At 44.1% G+C, this 18,215-nt stretch overlaps 1 protein-coding gene across 6 annotated transcripts; it reads left to right on the forward strand.

Annotated features, from left to right (window-relative positions):
* The first annotated feature begins 37 nt into the window (after positions 1-37).
* On the forward strand, positions 38-18,055 carry LOC122740572 (lysine--tRNA ligase-like). 6 transcript variants are annotated; one of them, XM_043982939.1, is made up of 15 exons: positions 38-332; positions 2,498-2,564; positions 2,951-3,130; positions 4,750-4,873; positions 8,087-8,252; positions 9,040-9,133; positions 9,663-9,849; positions 9,988-10,113; positions 10,581-10,700; positions 13,943-14,279; positions 14,478-14,563; positions 14,828-14,913; positions 15,745-15,871; positions 16,346-16,489; positions 16,898-18,055. In XM_043982939.1, the coding sequence occupies exons 3-15, from the start codon at positions 2,985-2,987 to the stop codon at positions 16,976-16,978; spliced, it is 1,824 nt and encodes a 607-aa protein (XP_043838874.1). In that variant the 5' UTR covers positions 38-332; positions 2,498-2,564; positions 2,951-2,984; the 3' UTR covers positions 16,979-18,055. The 6 variants fall into 6 exon arrangements, with proteins under 6 accessions (XP_043838874.1, XP_043838875.1, XP_043838876.1 ...); XM_043982940.1 differs by having other exon boundaries at positions 2,498-2,560; XM_043982941.1 differs by having other exon boundaries at positions 38-305.
* Positions 18,056-18,215: the final 160 nt, after the last annotated feature.

An 18,215-nucleotide genomic window follows, 5' to 3' on the forward strand; every position in this document is an offset into this window, starting at 1 on the left:
TAGCTCCCCGACGCCCCCGTTTCCCTTTCCCATCAAGCCCTAGGGGAGACATGGCGGCAGTGTAGGGGGCGGCTGAAACTGAAGGTAGCAACAGAACGAAAAACTGAGAAGGAATTTAGGCAGTAAGCGCTGCTGACAGAGACGTTAGGGCCCGTGAGGTCCATAGAGACTGGTACTTGGAGCCGCTCAAGTTTGCGGTCCTCCCGTCCGCACTGACGTGCTTTGAAGAAGCCGCCTCTCGCCTCCAGAAACTACAAATCCCGTGATGCACCGGGCTCGGCTGGCTGGCTGGCTGGAACTCTACGGTCTGGGACTACCCCTCCTAAAACCTGGTCTCTGTCTGTGTTTGTTCGCTTTATGGTGGGAGGGGAGAAAAGAGCTTGGGGAAAGGGAACTGCTTTGTTTTGTTATTGCACTCTGACAGTCTAAAAAGTTTAGAGATCTAAGTGAGTGCTGGGATCTTCATAGATGGAATCGCTGCTCTCTCGAGGGTCCAGGCAGGATTTCCCATCGTAATGGTATTTCTGAGCTGAAAATGGAAAGACGGTCTATCTTTTGCCCATCAGTCACTACTTTAATTTTTCTTTTGCTTGAGTGCTAATGTGATGAATGGATATCAGGTGGAGAGAAGGTACATATTACTCTCCAAACAAATGTTCAAGCTTAGGCATAGCCATTGAGTTTGTTGTGTGCAGCACTTTGGCTGATTATTTTTTTTTACCAAATTAGAAAACTTTTGTATGAATGGGATGGACAAATGCTTCTCTTCCCACGTATTCAGAAGTTTTTCTCGTGCATCCTTTTGTCTTTAATCACCGAACAGATTCAGTAACGCAGTGTTGAGGTAGAGGCGGTCATTGCCTAGTAGAAAGAAATAAGGACTTGAAATCAAGAGGGTTGGTTTTGTGCTGCATCCATAGGCAACAAGAAATGTTTCATGATATATTTACTTGCTCATTTCATTGTAGTGTTTTTTTATTAAAGGCATTTGCAAAATGCCTCCCTGCTACCTTGAAGATTTTTTTAGAAGTGCAGCTTTTGCACCTCCATCTATTGCTGAAGATAAGGATGTAGAAAAATTCAGTCGAGAACTTAAGACTCTCAAAATTAATTCAACATATCTTAATAGTCCCTCATTTCAATGAAAGATAGGCCTAGGGTGAACAGACATTGCAAATGTACAGTGAACTAGGGAATTGAATAAGAGGAAAAGAATGGGCTGGGTTGCTTTTAGGGAATTGTGCAGTGCTTTTAATAAACTTGTTTTTTAGAAACTTATTCTTAATTATGTCAAGATCAAAAAAACCATTACACTTAAGAAAAATTAGAAAGGAAAATTCTAAATTCTTATCTGAGAAAGCTTTACTCCTTTATCTTTGGGGCACTCTCATTACTCTGAGTCTTTACAAAATCACTATCATATCTTTGGGAGAGAGAAAGAGGAATGAAAACTTCACTATGAATTTCACTCTGGACCACAGCCAAGGGTAAAACCAAGCTTTAGGGACAAAATAGGGGCATCACCTAGAGCCCTAACTTAGTGGAAATGAGCCAGCTATGATGATGATGCCTTATGAATACATTTGGGGTTCCTCAGGCTTCAGGTTAAGGTTACAAATACTTTTGGTTTAGGGCTGAAGGGATATTAGAGTGAGGTGAGGTTGAACTTGGAAAACCAATCCATCTCCCAAACTCATTAGCTAAAAGTTTCAGATATTCATGTTTTATATTCATCTAGTGGCATAATTTAGAATTTAATTTAACATTTAATGACCAAATGTCTTGGGGAAGAGGAATGCATCAAAATAGCTTGATCATAGCATGTGTCCATTTGTAAAGTGAATGAGATGTAATCTCAAAATATCAGAGTAAAACAGACTTTGGCTTTGAGGTCAAACCCTGGGGTTGAATCTCATCTCAGTTCATTTCATCAAACTTTGCCATTTAGCTATATGACCTTAAGCAAGTTCCTTTACCTCTTAACTTCACTTTACTTCTCTGTAAAATGAGAGATTTTAAGTAGATCTGACTTTCTCTGGTTTATTCTCATATTCTTGCACAACCTCAGAACCTCCAGACAGAATATTCATATTTGATTGCAGTTGTCTCTCATGATTTGTCTCTCTACAGAGAAACTTAGAGATTACAGCATATTTTTCATCTATTTCTCAAAACCTCTTTGAACCCCCTTATAATATAGCATTCAACAAGCACCAGCTATATGTCAGGTATTGTCCAGAACATCAAAAAGATTCCTGCTCATTTGGCTCATGGGAAAACCCAGATCCTGGGCTTGCTTGCCTCTCTCCATGAGAGTTTAATTTTCCATATAAATAATATTAATCTGAACCATTCTTCGTCATTTTCTAAAAATTTCTTTTCCTCCTTTTTTCCTAGAAGAGAAGTTGGTAGATTTCTAAGGCTTGGTTTTAGCCTTGGCTGTTTTCCATTGAGTGAAATTCATAGTGAAGTTTTCATTCCTCTTTCTCTCTCCCAGAGATTTGATATCAGGAGAGAACATATCACTAATGAGACTTCATGAACTACTATCATGTCCCAGGTGGGTAAGTGGGTTTCTCCCTTTCTCTTTCTCTGTGTCTCTGTCTCTCTCTCTGTCTCTCTCTCCCTCTCCCTCTCCCTCTCTGTCCCCCTCTCCCCTTCCCCCTCCCCCTGCCCCTGCCCCTTCCTTTCTCCCTCCCTCCTTGTGCTGAAGGAAGACAATTTCCAAAATTTTCTCTTCTTCAGTTTGTTACTGAGCTATAAAGTTATTGAAACTTGGCCACAAGGGGGCCTTCCTCAGAAGCCTAGGACTGAAAACTCCTTTGTAAGTTACAGAATTGTTGTGCAAAAATTGTCCGGGCCATGAGTCTCTTCACTCCAGAAAGGGGCTTTTTGTTCCGGCCTTGGCCAGGTGCCCCTTCTGATCCAGCATATCTGTGTCTCTCCTTAGGTGGCTGTAGCCATTAGTCCCAGGGTGTTCTGCCATGTTGAAGCAAGCTGTGGTTAAGCTTATTCGGGGGCCTTTGCACCAAGTCTGCTGGACAAAGTGGGGTCGAAGGGAATTTCGGCTGGATCATCTTGTACCTGGGACCCCACTCCACAAAGACAGTGCCCTTTCTGATAAAAGGAGGTTGGTGTGGCTATTACCTTCTGTATTGTCCTATGAGCAAAACAGATCTTCCTTTGTGATTCAGGGAGGTATAAGCTATCGATAGGCCCACTTCCATAGAAAAAAGAAGGCTTATTAGCAACACCAGGAGCTAGTTATCCTATACTGCTTAAGGAATTCCAATTCCTATTCTTCCCAGGCCCCAAATTAGCTGTTTGGGAATGCAGAAGGTCTTCTTTTGGAGATGGCCCCAAGATCATTATTGCCCTAGAAGGAGCAGTGTTTGCAATGATTGTGGTTTTTTCTTTCCTGAGCAGCTTCTTAGGAATTTCTTATCCTCATGCTTAGAGGTTTTGTTTCTAATCCTATTGCCAAAACATTAGGGAAGTGTTTAGGAGTATCCTAATGTGTTTTTTTTTGGGGGGGGGGAGGGGGCAATGAGGGTTAAGTGACTTGCCCAGGGTCACACAGCTAGTAAGTGTCAAGTGTCTGAGGCTGGATTTGAACTCAGGTCCTCCTGAATCCAGGGCTGGTACTTTATCCACTGTGCCACCTTGCCCCCCCCATGTAGTTTTAAAGAGAAATATCTAGAAAAATAAAATAAAATTTCTTGATAACCTGTAGGAAAGTGTTAAATCCCCAAACTGCTGTTATCTGAAATGGAGTATCATAGAACTCCACAACTGCTTTTGAGAAAATTGCTACCTTAAAAGTAATGTTGTATAGCCAGTAATTAATGGGGGGAAAACCATGGACTTGGAATCAGAACTGAGGTGTAACCTCAGGCAAGTTGCTTCACTTCTTGGCCTTAGTTTCCTTACCTGTAAAATGAAGGGATTGTACTAGACTATTTCTAATGTTATTTCTAGCTTTAACATTCTGTGATTTTATGAATCAGGCTCCTTCCTTCACTTAAAAGGTGTATGCTTCATATGCCTAAATAAATGTTTTCTGGTAGAACAGGTCAGAATGATATGAAGCATGTAGATTTAATCATTGGGCTCTGAAGTTTAACAATCCAAGCCTGGATTGATGTGTTTTACTATAGTTAAAGGCTAAAATTGTCTCCTAAATGAGGACCTAATTCTCTGTGATTTTGAAAGGATCATGAATTCTCTCTTGTATTTATTTCCCTGCAGACAGACAGGATGTAACTGAGGGTATTGCCCTCTTTAGAAATTGTCTAGTTTTCTTGTACAACCAATTTCTCTTAGTGGATACAACTTCCTTTCTGGGAATACAGAGGTAAAGGACCCACAGAGGCCATCTTAGCTTGAAAGAATTTGATCATCAGAGAAACAAATTTTTTATTTTTTTGGACCTCAAACTCAGTCCTAGGATTTCCTTTACCTTGCTTTCCTGGTAGGTTTTGGTTAGGTCCTGAGAACTAAGTCGTTTCTTGTCTTTTCCAGATCTTTTTTCTTTTTCTTTTTCTTTTGTTTAACCCACTGCTTGTTTGGTTTAGACATTCTGTGGTTAAGTGACTCAATTGTTAAGTGATTTTTTTTTTCTGATGGAAAATTGCTACAGTGAGAGTGCCTTGGGAAGTAGATGTATAGCAGATTGTGGTAAGGGAAATACCCAGTGCTTGCTTCTCCCAGGGAACTGCCACAGTGAATTTTGTTATCACCTTTACACAGTAAGCTGCAGAGACATTTGAAGGATGGAAAGGAGCTCAGTGAGAAGCAGCTCATCCAAGCGTCTGCCACCAATCACTCTGTTGACCATGGTGTGCCCACTGATGAGGAAAGCCTGGATCCACATGTGAGTCTCCTTTACCCCAGCTCACCTGTTAGAGCTGGCCACCTCCCTGGCTCCACTCAGTCATACAAGTCAGAAATAGAAGAGAGAATACTATTCTTTTAATCTGTTCTGGGAAATCCTAAGGGAGAGTACCTCAGAGAAATAAGCAAGGCAAGATCTTATTGACTTGTCACTGGTCCCTTGAGATATTTTTAAGCCCGTTGATCGAATGAATGAACAAAATTTATTAAGCACCATGTGCCTTGGCTAGGTGCCCTGCCATTGTGTTAAAATAAAATGTGGACAATGGTGACATTGTTTATTTTATTGGAAAGAAGGGGCAAATTGCAGTCTCTGTGTGTGTGTGTGTGTGTGTGTGTGTGTGTGTGTGTGTATCCTGTAAAAATTAACCAACAGACACAATGTTCCAGAATATTTTCTGTTAATTTTTGTTAATATTTTCTCAGCTTCGTGTGAATAAACTTAACTCTATTTCCCTCTAAAATGATGAGTTTTCTCCAGTACAGACAATTTTTCTCTTGTCCTACATATTAAGAAACAAGTTCTATTCTCAGAGTGGGAGTTACTTGTAAATGATTGGTACATGATTGGTAGAAGATCTAAAGACCAAAAAATGAAAGGGATTGGGGCAGCTCGGTGGCACAGTGGATAGAGCACCGGCCCTGGAGTCAGGAGGACCTGAGTTCAAATCTGGCCTCAGACACTTGACAACTTACTAGCTGTGTGACCCTGGGCAAGTCACTTAACCCCAATTGCCTCACCAAAAAAAAAAAAGAAAGAAAGGGATTGGCAGTGTGCATACAGGACAGAGAGTAGAAGGCTAAGAAGGGGGAAAGCACAAACTGAAGAACAAGGCAAGGTTGGATGTGTTTTGTGGCCTTGAGATTTGAAAGATACCCAAAGCAGTCCACTGAAGAAGAAAGTTGAGCACTGCTGATCTTAATAATATATCCTTTGGAGCACTTTGGAACTGTTCCCCAGGGCTCTAAAACTCTGCATACTCTTTGGTACCATTTGGTACCATTGCTATGTCTGTATTCCAAAGAGATCATAAAAGCGGGGGGAGGATATATTTGTACAAAATATTTATAGCAGCTCAGGGGATGCCCATCAGTTGAGGAATGGCTAAACAAGCCGTGGTATACGATTGCAATGCAATTAGTATTGTGCCATAAGAAATGAAAAACTTGGAAAAAGTTACATGAACTGATACAAAGTGAAGTGAGCAGAACTGATGAACTGTGAATGATTTAGCTATTCTTGGAAATACAATGATCCAAGACAATCCAACGGACTCATGATGAAACATGCTATCCACCTCCAGGGAAAGAAATGTTGTTGTCTGAATAGAGACTGAAGCATAATATTTTTCACTTTTTCCTTCCCTCCCTCCATCTCTCTCTCCTTCCCTTCCTTTTATTTATTTATTTTTTTGGTTCCAGTCTTCTTATACAAAATGACTGGGGCAGCTAGATGGCGCAGTGGTAAAGCACCGGCCCTGGATTCAGAAGTACCTGAGTTCAAATTTGGCCTCAGACACTTGACACTTACTAGCTGTGTGACCCTGGGCAAGTCACTTAACCCTCATTGCCCTGAAAAACAAACAAACAAAACAAAACAAAATGACTAATATGGAAATGTTTTACATGATTGCATGTGTATAACATATATCTAATTGCTCACCATCTCAGGAAGTGGGGAAGGAAGGAAGGGATAGGATTTGGAACTCAAAACTTAAAAAAAAAAAGTCTTTAAATTATTTTAACATGTAATTGGGGGGTAAATAAAATGTTATTTAAAAAAATATTTACTCTTTGACGGACCCATGAATAAGCCTCCGGGAAGTGGCTGGTAGAGAAGACGGAGCCCATGAGCACCAACTGGAATAGGAGTAACTTGAGGGCAGGGCCGCCTCACTTTTGTACTTAGTATCCCCAGTATCTGGTATGTGTTAGAAGCTTCGGTGTTTGTAGGTTGATCACTCACAAGATGAAGTTGACTTGAACACATTGAGCTGTGAGCTGGATTTCCTTCAGTGGGGACAATTTCTGTCCTTAATTGAGGCCTTCATCACCTTTCACCTGGACTGCTGTGATGGCTTGGTCTTCCTACCTCTGGTCTCTTCTTGGACCAAGCACACATTATTCCTAAGACAATGGGTCCACAAGCACTTATTATGTGCCGATCAATGGTGATAGAGATGAAAAAGTAAGACAGTCTCTGCAATCAAGGAGCGCCCCCCCCCCCCACTGGAAAGCTAGCAAGTTCACAGATGATTAAGTCCTGGATAAACATGAAATAAATACCCAGTACTTTGCAGGGGTTCAGAGCACTACCATGGAGGGACTCAGGCAAGGCCTTTTGAAGGAGGTGACATTTTAGCCGAGGCCTAAAGGGAACTCAGGGTTCCAAGCAGCAGAGAGAAGAAGGGAAGGACAAACAGTCTCTGCAAATGTGTGGAGGCTGGAGGTAGAAGGCCTAGGGTGATCCGGGCTGGCTGGATTGTCAGGGGTGTGGGCAGGGGGAGGAGGCGCATGCGGCTGCCTGGCTGGATGGAGCCATTGCTGTTTTCTCCTAAGGGCAATACCCATGTCACCCCTTTTATTTAGATATCTTTGGGTGCCCTCTTGCCTCTGTGGTAAAACACAGAAGTCTCGTGGGCAGCTAGGTGGCACAGTGGATAGAGCACTAGCCCTGGAGTCAGGAGGACCTGAGTTCAAATCCGGCCTCAGACACTTATGTGTGACCCTGGGCAAGTCACTTAACCCCAATTGCCTCACTAAAAAAAAAAAAAGAAGAAGATGGATAATAGATTAACTGTCTTGGGGAAGGGAATAGGATAGAGGGAAAGTTAACAATAGTAATCATGAAAAAAAAGAAAAGGGGGGAAAATTGTACCAAAAAAAAAAAGGGCAGCTAGGTGGCGCAGTGGATAGAGCACCAGCCCTGGAGTCAGGAGTACCTGGGTTCAAATCTGGCCTCAGACACTTAACACTTACTAGCTGTGTGACCCTGGGTAAGTCACTTAACCCCAGTTGCCTCACTACAAAACAAAAACAAAAAAAACCACAGAATTCTCAGTTTGGCATTCAAAGCCCTTTGAAACTTGGCTTATTCCGACCCTTCCTGTGTCCCATCCCATGTCACACCCCTTCATGTTCGGTTACCTATGGATAACGTTTCCTCTTCTACCTCTGGTGTGTTTTATCACAGCAATATTACAAGATCCGTAGCCAGGCGGTCCAGCAGCTGAAGCTCAACGGAGATAACCCCTACCCACACACGTTCCATGTAGACACCTCCCTCACCCACTTTATCGAGCAGTACAGTTATTTGCAACCTGGGGACCACCTGACTGATGTCACCTTGAGAGTGGCAGGTAGGGAATCCCCTCTTGTCAGGTAATAGTACCCACTGAGCTCCCATTGCAGAGGCAGCTGGTGGCAGAGTACACAGACTGCTGGGCCCAGGAGCAAGAAGACCTGAGCTGGGTGACCCTGGGCAAGTCCTTTGCCTGCCTCAGTTTCCTAAACGATAAAATGAGGATAACAGTACCTACGTCACTATCAAATGAGATGACATTTGAAAAAGAATTTAGCAGCAGGCCTGGCGCATAGTAGGCTCCATGTAAAGTTTTATTCCCTCCCATTATAAAGTCTGATGCACCCCAACATATTGGACACAGTAGAGAATGTCCCTCCCTTAGAGGGTCCCTTCCAGTCTAAAGGCTAATTTGGGGAATGGAAGAGATCTGTCTGCTGGGAACATCTCTCCTCCTCTTCATAGATGAAGAGAAGGTGATCCTAAGGGATCAGAGGATGGTAAGAGGGGGAGTGAAAGAAGGTCTATGGAAGAGACAGATCCAGGGAAAAGAGCATTGTCTGCAGCATTGGTGGTACTTGGCCTTGTTTGAGGAATATGCACATTAGTCAGGCAGGGCTCCTCCTTAACAGTTTAGGTTTATGAGAAGTGGGACTGGTCAGTTGTTGTGGCCTCTGACCGAGGCTGGCATGGCTGCTTCTAGGTAAGAGCAGCAGATGCTGGCCTGAGCAGGAGGGAGAATGTTTCTCTGGGATTCAGACAGGGAAAACGTTCCCCTCTGTGCCTTGCTCTGCTTTGGCATTAAGGTCACAGCTGTGAGACAGCAGGCCTTCTGCTACTTACAGGTCGTGTTCATGCAAAACGGTCTGCAGGGAAAAAACTCATCTTTTATGATATTCGAGGAGAGGGAGTCAAGCTGCAGGTGAAGGCTACATCCAGGTACGTCGAGCTGCCAGCCCAGCTCATGCTCTTGGTCTTATTTTCCCAACCCTGCTCTCTAAAACCATGGTAAGGTAGAGTTGGGTAGGGGTGAGCAGAGCTCAGGTCATCCGGTTACCTAGAATTTACTGGATGCACAGATGGAGAAATTGTTAAACAGTAGAGGGGAAAATCCTGTCTTCAGATGGTTTGTAATCATTTATATAGTATTTAAAGTTTTACAAAGCACTTTGACTGGGGGGGGGGCAGGGGGGGGAGCAGCTAGGTACTGGATGGAGCACTGGCCCTGGATTCAGGAGGACCTGAGTTCAAATCCATCTCAAACACGTGACACTAGCCTTGTGACCCTGGGTAAGTTACTTAATCCTCATTGCCCTGCCGAAAAAAAAAAAAAAGCACTTTGCAAAAGATGCTACAAGGAACCACCTTACATGTTTGTTTAGGATTTTAGTTAGGGACCATGGGTGAGAACATGGGTCATCTTGAACTTGGCCCACTGTAAACTGAATTAAATGTCCCTTCCCCTCAGGAATTATAAATCAGAAGAAGAATTTTTTCATATAAATAACAAACTTCGACGGGGAGACATTATTGGGGTTCAGGGGAATCCGGGGAAGACCAAGAAGGGAGAGCTGAGCATCATTCCCTATGAGATTACACTCCTGTCTCCATGCCTCCATATGTTGCCTCACCTTCATTATGGCCTCAAAGACAAGGTGAGCTCCTGGTGCCTCCTCCCTCTGAATCCAGCCCTTTCAGGCTGATTTTGCTCTTGTACCTCTCAGTGTTCCCGTCTTCTGCGTTTTATGGATCAGGATACGATGACTTGCTAACTGCTCTGTCTCTTCTTAAAGGAGACACGTTATCGGCAGCGATACTTGGACTTGATCCTGAATGACTTTGTGAGACAGAAGTTCATCACCCGCTCCAAGATAATTACCTACATAAGGAGCTTCCTAGATGAGTTGGGTTTCTTGGAGGTGAGGAAGGATTCTTTGTGACATTTGTTCAGGCATTCCTAACGTGGACCACCCTGCCCTGCTGTTCCCTGCTCCTTCCTGAGGATTGCTCTGTGTCAGAGGCCTCCAAGTCCGGCTGAGGGTCATCCTTTCTCTGCCACTCTCCTAGTTCCCCCGTGTTTCCATAATTCTTAGGATAGGGCCTGACTTTCCAGAGTGGCATTCACACAGGGAGCAGGGGTGCTGGCGGGCATGCTCACAGGGCCTACCCTGACTGTCTCATGGATTAGGCTCCTATGCTGCCAGGTTGGCGCCATTTTTAGCTCTTTAGTGGGAAGTAAGAGCTAACATTTTATGTTAGGGACACTTATACGTGGTCCATGATGCTTATTTTCCAAATCAGGAAATGATAAGTTTAGAATTAGTAACAAATGTCACATGCCTGTGCTCTCTTTGTGCTGCAGTCAAGTTTCTCTTTCTCTTCCTAGATTGAAACTCCTATGATGAACTTCATCCCAGGGGGAGCTGTTGCCAAGCCCTTTGTCACCTACCACAATGAGCTGGACATGAACTTGTTTATGCGGATTGCTCCAGAGCTCTATCACAAGGTCAGAAGAACATACCCTCTTCCTTCATGAAAGGGCTGGCAAGCCCTGGGCACGTCACCCCAGAAATCAGCTTGGCCAGAGGGGGATAGAGCTATGCAGATAGCCCCCAGACCTCTATTGCTATCCCTCCTGTCTCCTGACAGGACATTTCAAATGGATACCTCTTAGGGCTCCCAGCATGTCTTTCATCCCGAACCCACCCCCTTCCTCACATCTCTATTCCAGGCATGCACGTTTGTTACCTTACTTTGTTACCCTTCATTCTCCCTCATCGCAAAATCTAACCAGTTGTTGAGGTTTGTCAGTTCTTCCCCAAATCTCTCTCACATCTGTGCCCTATCTCTTACACAGCTAATGCCCTGGGTTGGGCCTTCCTGGCCTCCTTGTAGACCTCTCTGCCTCACATCTCTTCTTTTTCCTCCATCTTCCACACACTTACCAAGTGACATTTCTTAAGCACACATCTGACTACATCACTCCCCCATTCAGAAAACTCCAGTGGCTCCTCATTGCTCCTAGCATACATTAACTAAAAATATGTCACGTCATGCGTCATGAGACAGCATTTCGACTGGATATTATGAACGTACATGTGAAACTCCAGGCAGAGGAGTTCATAATCCAGACATTGATGAAATTGCAGCAAAGGGAGGAGAAGAAACAGCAATCTTCCCACAGGGGAGTGGCCTGAGAGAAGGAAAGAGCAGTAGGGGTGGGATAAGGACTAATTCCCTGCAGAGGGGAGGAGAAATCAGCAATAAATAGGGTGGCAAAAGCAGCTTTCTTTTCCCTTGGGAGCTGCTACATCATGAAGATAGGATTGCCTGCTTATCTACTACAGGTATCAGGGCTGTACAATTTCTCAGCCTAGTGCACACTGACTGATGCCCGTCTTGACTCCCAAGGACACTCAGGGAGTTCAAATAACAAATTATGTCAGCTCGGGGCCTCCTGCATACTCTGGGTCCAGTGTTTCTGGAAAATATGGCAACTCAAGAAGACAAGTTTAGGCGACCCCTTAACAGATAAAAGGGAAAACTCCTCTTTGAGGCAATCAAAATCCTTTAACATCTGCCTCCAGCCACTATTTCTAGGCTTGTTACCCATGACTTCCCTCCACTCATTCTTCAATTCCAAATCAACTGGCTGACTTAGTGTTCGTTGTCCAGCACATTCATTCTCCTGCCTCTGCATAGGCCCTGAATCTCCTCACCTGCCTCCTGGCTCTGAGTGCTACTTTCCCCTTGCAGACGAGACATTTCCTAATCCCTTCACCTCCTATTCCCCTTGCCCTCCATCCCAGTTACGAGGTCTCTATTTTGCATCTAAATGTATTTATTCATGCTGTTTTTTTTCAACAAGTTCCTTGAGGACAGGGCCTGTTTTGTCTCAGTATCCTAGCCTGCCACATAGGAGGCATTTGGTAAACTCTTGATTATTATATTTTTGTTTCTGTTTTTTAGCGGGACAATGAGGGTTAAGTGACTTGCCCAGGGTCACACAGCTAGTAAGTGTCAAGTGTCTGAGTCCGGCTTTGAACTCAGGTCCTCCTGAATCCAGGGCTGGTGCTTTATCCACTGTGCCACCTAGCCGCCCCCTTGATTATTATATCAATTGGATCAAAAATGAGAGTGAGGGTAAGAGAGTGATGTGTAGGGAAAGGAGGAGGAGATATCTCTTTTTAGGGTTTTCTGTAATATCAGGTTGTTGCTTCTTTTTCTTGACATTTTAGTCCCTTCTCCTGTCCAGTCTACATGAAACACTAAATGGACTAGTGTACGCATTTGTTGCTACATCTTCTTACTTGTGTTAGAGCTTATTTTGGTTTTGGGGGGAGGATTTGTGTATACTTGCGTTTTGCAACATCTTGGGTAATATCTTCAAATTACCATGCATTTTTAGGGAGAAGGATGGTACATATTAGCCAGTAGGTACTGATTCAGTGCCCGCAGTGAGTTCAGTAGTCTGCTAGGTATTCGAAGTACAGATACTTCTCTGTATCTAGAAATTGTAATCCTTGCCTATAAAAAACTTAGTTATCCTGAACTTTGTAAGCAAGTGTGGGCTTCTGCAGGAAGATTTTTAATAATTATTGAAAATCAATTTTATTTCACTTTCTGTTGACAATAAGATCTCAAATATTTAAAGAAAATAAGAAAACTTAAAAAATATATACTTCTAGCTATAAAATTCTGTAGATTACCAATTTTTTTAAAAAGATGCCTGTTGACTTTGACACAGTACTAATAAAATTGTGTTATTTCTATTCCTTCTTATGAATTTTTCTCTCTTGCTGTTGTCTTTCTATAATTTCTGTATGCTTTTTGATTCTCTTTTGTTTCACCCTGCATTTTTTCACATAAATCTTGCCATTTAACAAGAATTCTCCATCATTATCATTTTGCATGACGCAGCAGCATAGCAACATTGCATTGCATTCATATATCAAGAAGCAATGAGAGCCCAAACTATGGCGTGATGGCTACGCAGTTAGAGAGAAGTGGGTAGATATGAAGGATATTCTGGAGGTAAAACTGACAAGACTGGCAGTGATATATGGGGATTGAAGGGGAGGGAAGAGTCAGCTCTTTCATAAACAATATGGCAAATCATTTTAGTTTTTTTGTTTCTTCCATACTTCTTACTGTTACAAATAGCAAAATATTTTTGTATACATATTACTAACCTCCTTGGGGTATAATTCCAGTTGTGGGATAACGGGGTGAATAGGTATAAAGATGTTTGTAGTTTAATTGTATAATTCCATATTGCCTTCCCAAAAGGTGTCTGACCAAGTCATAGTTCCCCCAAAATTGTATAAGCATGCATGGTTTTTCCTTATAACCACCCAAGCATTGCATCTTATTATTTTTTTTTGTTTTTTGTTTTGTTTTTATGGGGCAGTGAGGGTTAAGTGATTTGCCCAGGGTCTCACAGCTAGTAAGTGTCAAGTGTCTGATGCCAGATTTGAACTCAGGTCCTCCTGAATCCAGGGCCAGTGCTTTATCTACTGCACCACCTAGATGCCTCCATGTCTTATTATCTTTTATTATCTTTCCCAGCTTGAAGGATATAAGGTGGTCAGAATTGTTTTAATTTACATTTTTTAAAACAATTCTATATCTTGAATGCTTTTTCATATGGTCATCAATAATTTGTTTCTCCTACTGAAAATTCTCCAGCAGAATTTTTACTGGGCCACTTAACCAAGCCCTGCTGTGACCTTTTTTCTCTGTGTTTAGATGTTGGTGGTTGGCGGCATGGACCGGGTTTATGAAATTGGACGTCAGTTCAGGAATGAAGGGATCGATCTGACTCACAACCCTGAATTCACGACCTGTGAGTTCTACATGGCCTATGCAGACTACCAGGATCTCATGGAGATCACTGAGAAGCTGGTTTCAGGAATGGTGAAGAGCATTACAGGAAGCCACAAGCTCACCTACCACCCAGAGGGCCCAGAGGGCCAGGCCTACGAGATTGACTTCACCCCCCCCTTCCGGAAGATCAGCATAGTGGAAGAGCTGGAGAAGGCCCTTGGCATGAAGCTTCCCGAGACCAGTCTTTTTGAAACAGAAGGTAAAGATATTACTCCAGCTTGTGTTTCTCCTTGGCCTTAGCCCTTCTATCAGAAAGTGTGTTGGAGTCGTTGCTGATAACTCACTGCTACATGATGCAGAAAGGCTTACAAAGCCCCGGAGCACTTCCATAGTGCTTGACACAGTTCCTCACCTGGGTTTGGGAGCTCTTCCCTAATGTTGTGTGTTTGCATGACAGAAACTCGTAAGATTCTTGATGACATCTGTGTGGCCAGAGGTGTGGAGTGTCCCCCTCCCCGGACCACAGCAAGGCTTCTTGACAAGGTAAGTGATCGTGACCTCAGGGTTCTGGTCCCTCTCATCCAAGGCTGGATGGCTCCTTCTGCTCCCCGTGAAGACAGCAGCCCACAGAGAGGAGAACCCAGCTCAGACATCTTCAGAGTCAAGCTAGATAGACAGGAAGAGTATGAGCAGAAGCAGTCTTGTAGCCTTCCTTTGGCTGGGGACTTCGTACTCTTGCGAGGATTTTGACTAGGAAAGCATCATTCAGAGTTGTTCTCTAGCAGTGTATCCCTTTTTATTGTCCAGCTTGTAGGTGAGTTTCTGGAAGTGACGTGCATCAACCCTACCTTCATCTGTGACCACCCACAGATCATGAGCCCACTGGCCAAGTGGTAAGATACAGCATGGCTGTCTTGGAGAGGATCTTTGGTGTCTCTTTACTGTATTTTATGGCTTTACTGAAAGGCATTGCACCTAGTCTTTTTGAGGCTTTTGTCCAACACACACACACACACACACACACACACACACACACACACACACTACTGAGTGCCTTAGTGCATTGAAGCTTAGCATCTGAAACAACTTGGAGTTCCCCTTAGAACAGGCCACCTATTGCTCCCAGGGCAAGAGCAAAGGTTCTTAACCTAGGGTCCATGGACTTGTTTTTTTAAATATTCTGATAACCATATTTCAATATAATTGATTTCCTTTGTAATCATAACACTTCATCTTAAGCATTTCAAAGCATGGTTCTGAGAGAGAGAGTGGGAGTGCACCATAGTCTTCCCCAGACAGCCACAGGCATCTGTGACACTTCTTTGCTGTCCTTAGCACCTAGAGGCTGAGACCTGAAATATGTTGAGTGTCTGCTTTCTTCGTTGGGGGTTTTCTACAAGGTCTGGTGCCACATCTCTCTGTGCAGTTACACTTTGCTTTGTGGCTGCCAAGACCTCTATGTCAACTAAAGTTCAGCAGTTTTACCATTTGTTGAATTACTGATGGACTTGGAACATCAATCCCCCTTTCTGTATTATACCCCTTCAAGGCAATGGAAAGAGGCCATTGACTGTGGCCTACGTGGGAGGGTCCCTTCTGTGGTCCTCATCTTCATCCTTTGGAAAATAAAAGGGCCTAACTAGATGAACTCTGAGGTCCAGTCACCAACCAACAAGAAGCCTTGTTTCTAAGCCCAGCACTCTCCTTTGATTTCCATTGTCCAGGCATCGCTCCAAGGATGGCCTTACTGAGCGCTTTGAGCTCTTTGTGATGAAGAAGGAAATATGCAATGCCTATACAGAGCTGAATGACCCAGTGCGGCAGCGGCAGCTCTTTGAAGAGCAGGCCAAGGTAGGGATGAATGAACATGAGCAACAGAACCTGCTCAGTGACTCCCACGGGACTCTAGGTCCTGACACATTTCACATTATTGCCTTCTTCCCTTTGTAATTCACTAAGAAGCTAAGCAAATAGCTGTGGGTCTCTTCTTAGGGAAAACTATATGGAAATAAAGACTTTGACAGACAGACCATTAGGAAGTACTTGGGGTCTCTGGAGGAAGTCTTGCTGAGTCCCAGCCTCTTTGTGTTGTAGGCATGGTTCTGTTTCACAGAGAAATAGATGTTTATCCAGAAATATATTTCTTCCATGCATGTGTCCAGAAATCATGGGAAAACTTTGTTCTATAATACAATGGTTGTTGATAGTTCCCTAGAATGGTAGTGACCCTCTCTCCTCCTAGGGCACATTACTTTGTGCAGGTGGGTACTAAAATGTACATGCAGCTCAGCATTGGCAGGCTTACCCTTTTCTTCTCTCATCTAGGCCAAGGCTGCAGGTGATGAGGAGGCCATGATTATGGACGACAATTTCTGTACTGCCCTGGAGTATGGTCTCCCACCAACGGCTGGCTGGGGGATGGGCATCGACAGACTCGCTATGCTTCTTACAGACTCCAGTAATATTAAGGTAAGTAGCTGACCCTCCCCATCTCATACTAGAGTGCCTACCTTCCTGAAAAGGACAGATTTTCTGGTGTTTTTTCCCCCTTAACTTGAGGCTTAAGAAACCTCAGTTCTCTGCTTCCCCAGTTATAAAGAAACAAAATTAATACAAGGAAAAAAAGTCTGTCCCTTTGCTCTATTTTGCGAAGATTCCTGATTTGGGATAGTGCTGACCTCTTGGAGTAACACCTAGAGGCAAAAGGAAACTGGATTATCTCTGTTCTCTGGCGAGGCCTGTCCTCTGAGCACCTCCCTGGCAAGTCCTTTAGTTCCTGATATCTGTTCAGGAAGAGAAAATGTTCAGGTCGGGGGTAGTGCCATAGAAGAGTTTATACACAGCTTCCTGAGCACCGTACATGCTTCTCCCCTCCAGGAGGTCCTTTTCTTTCCTGCCATGAAACCAGAAAACAAGAAGAAGAAGCCAGAAGGCCCATCGATTGTTCCCTTCAACTAGAGGGTAGCCCATGTGACTTGACCGTCTTTCCTGACCTTGGAAAGGAAGTCAGGGCCAGAAGGGACCCCAGACCGCCCACTCCCCAGAAATTGAGCACTTGGGAGGTACCCGCCACAGTGCCAGTACCCGGGGATACAAGGACATTTTCCTCCGGGAGAAACTCCACACTCCCACTCTGCGGTCTGAGACGTCACTGAAATGCTGGGGTGCCCCTGAGAACGGCTCTCTGAGTCTCATCCACCCATAAACTCTCTCTGCCTCTTGCTGCCCCACTGCATGTCCCCCAGTCTTGGAGCGCCTCCGTTCCAGCCGGATCAGGGCTTTACAGGCACACATGCTTACTCAGACCCATGCAGGACCCAGTGCTGGCAGTGATCAGAAAGTGGCCCTACTGCTTATAAAGAGCCACGATGGGGAGTGGATGCTACCTTTTTGAGATTCTTTCAAGAAAGCGGAGAACTTCCAACAGGAGATAGGTCACAGTAGAGAGATGATGGGATTTAGAGCCTAGCTGGGGATGCCTGATCTGCTCCTTACAGTGAGGCAGCCTCAGGTAAGGCATTCTACTCTCTGGGCTTCCCAGTCCTTGAATGAGAACCGGCAGGATTGTCCTCAAGCACCTATTCCAATGTTGTCTAGATCATTTCAACAAAAAGTTCTTGAGCACCACTTTCTTGCCCTGTGCTTGGTGCCAAGGTGGTACAGAAGCCAAGCACAAGGGAAGGAGGTATAGTCTACTAGGGGACAGAACAGTTTCTGGTAGAGATGGCCCCTGGGCTGAGCTTGGAAAGAGTCTCAGGATCTAAGAGGCCGGGTCAGAGGGAGTTCATCATAGACTTGGAGATTCCCTGGGCAAAGACGTGCGGGCAGGTGATGGAATGCCAGGTCTGGGGGAACAGACAACAGAAAAGTTTGATCAACTAGGGTTAGCTACCCAGGAGCAGGAGCGAGGCATCTCGTTTTAGGTAACAGGGTACATTCAAACTTTTTTTTCCTCACTGCTGTATCTGGTAAATCAGTAGGTGTCATGACAGGACAACGTTTTATTCCATGTTTTAATAAACTTTGTATCTGCGATTCAGAATCCCAGCATATAGAAGGGACTGCAGTGATCACGGAGTCCAGCCCTTCCCTGAAATAAGAATCCCCACAATGGCATTCCCAAAAAATGGTCTCAAGCCTCTGCTTGAAGGCCTGAAGGAGTAAAGGACTCAGCAGCTCCTGAGGAAATCCATTC

The sequence above is a fragment of the Dromiciops gliroides genome, chromosome 2 (assembly GCF_019393635.1).
Source record: "Dromiciops gliroides isolate mDroGli1 chromosome 2, mDroGli1.pri, whole genome shotgun sequence".
In the NCBI taxonomy this organism is placed as follows: domain Eukaryota; kingdom Metazoa; phylum Chordata; class Mammalia; order Microbiotheria; family Microbiotheriidae; genus Dromiciops; species Dromiciops gliroides.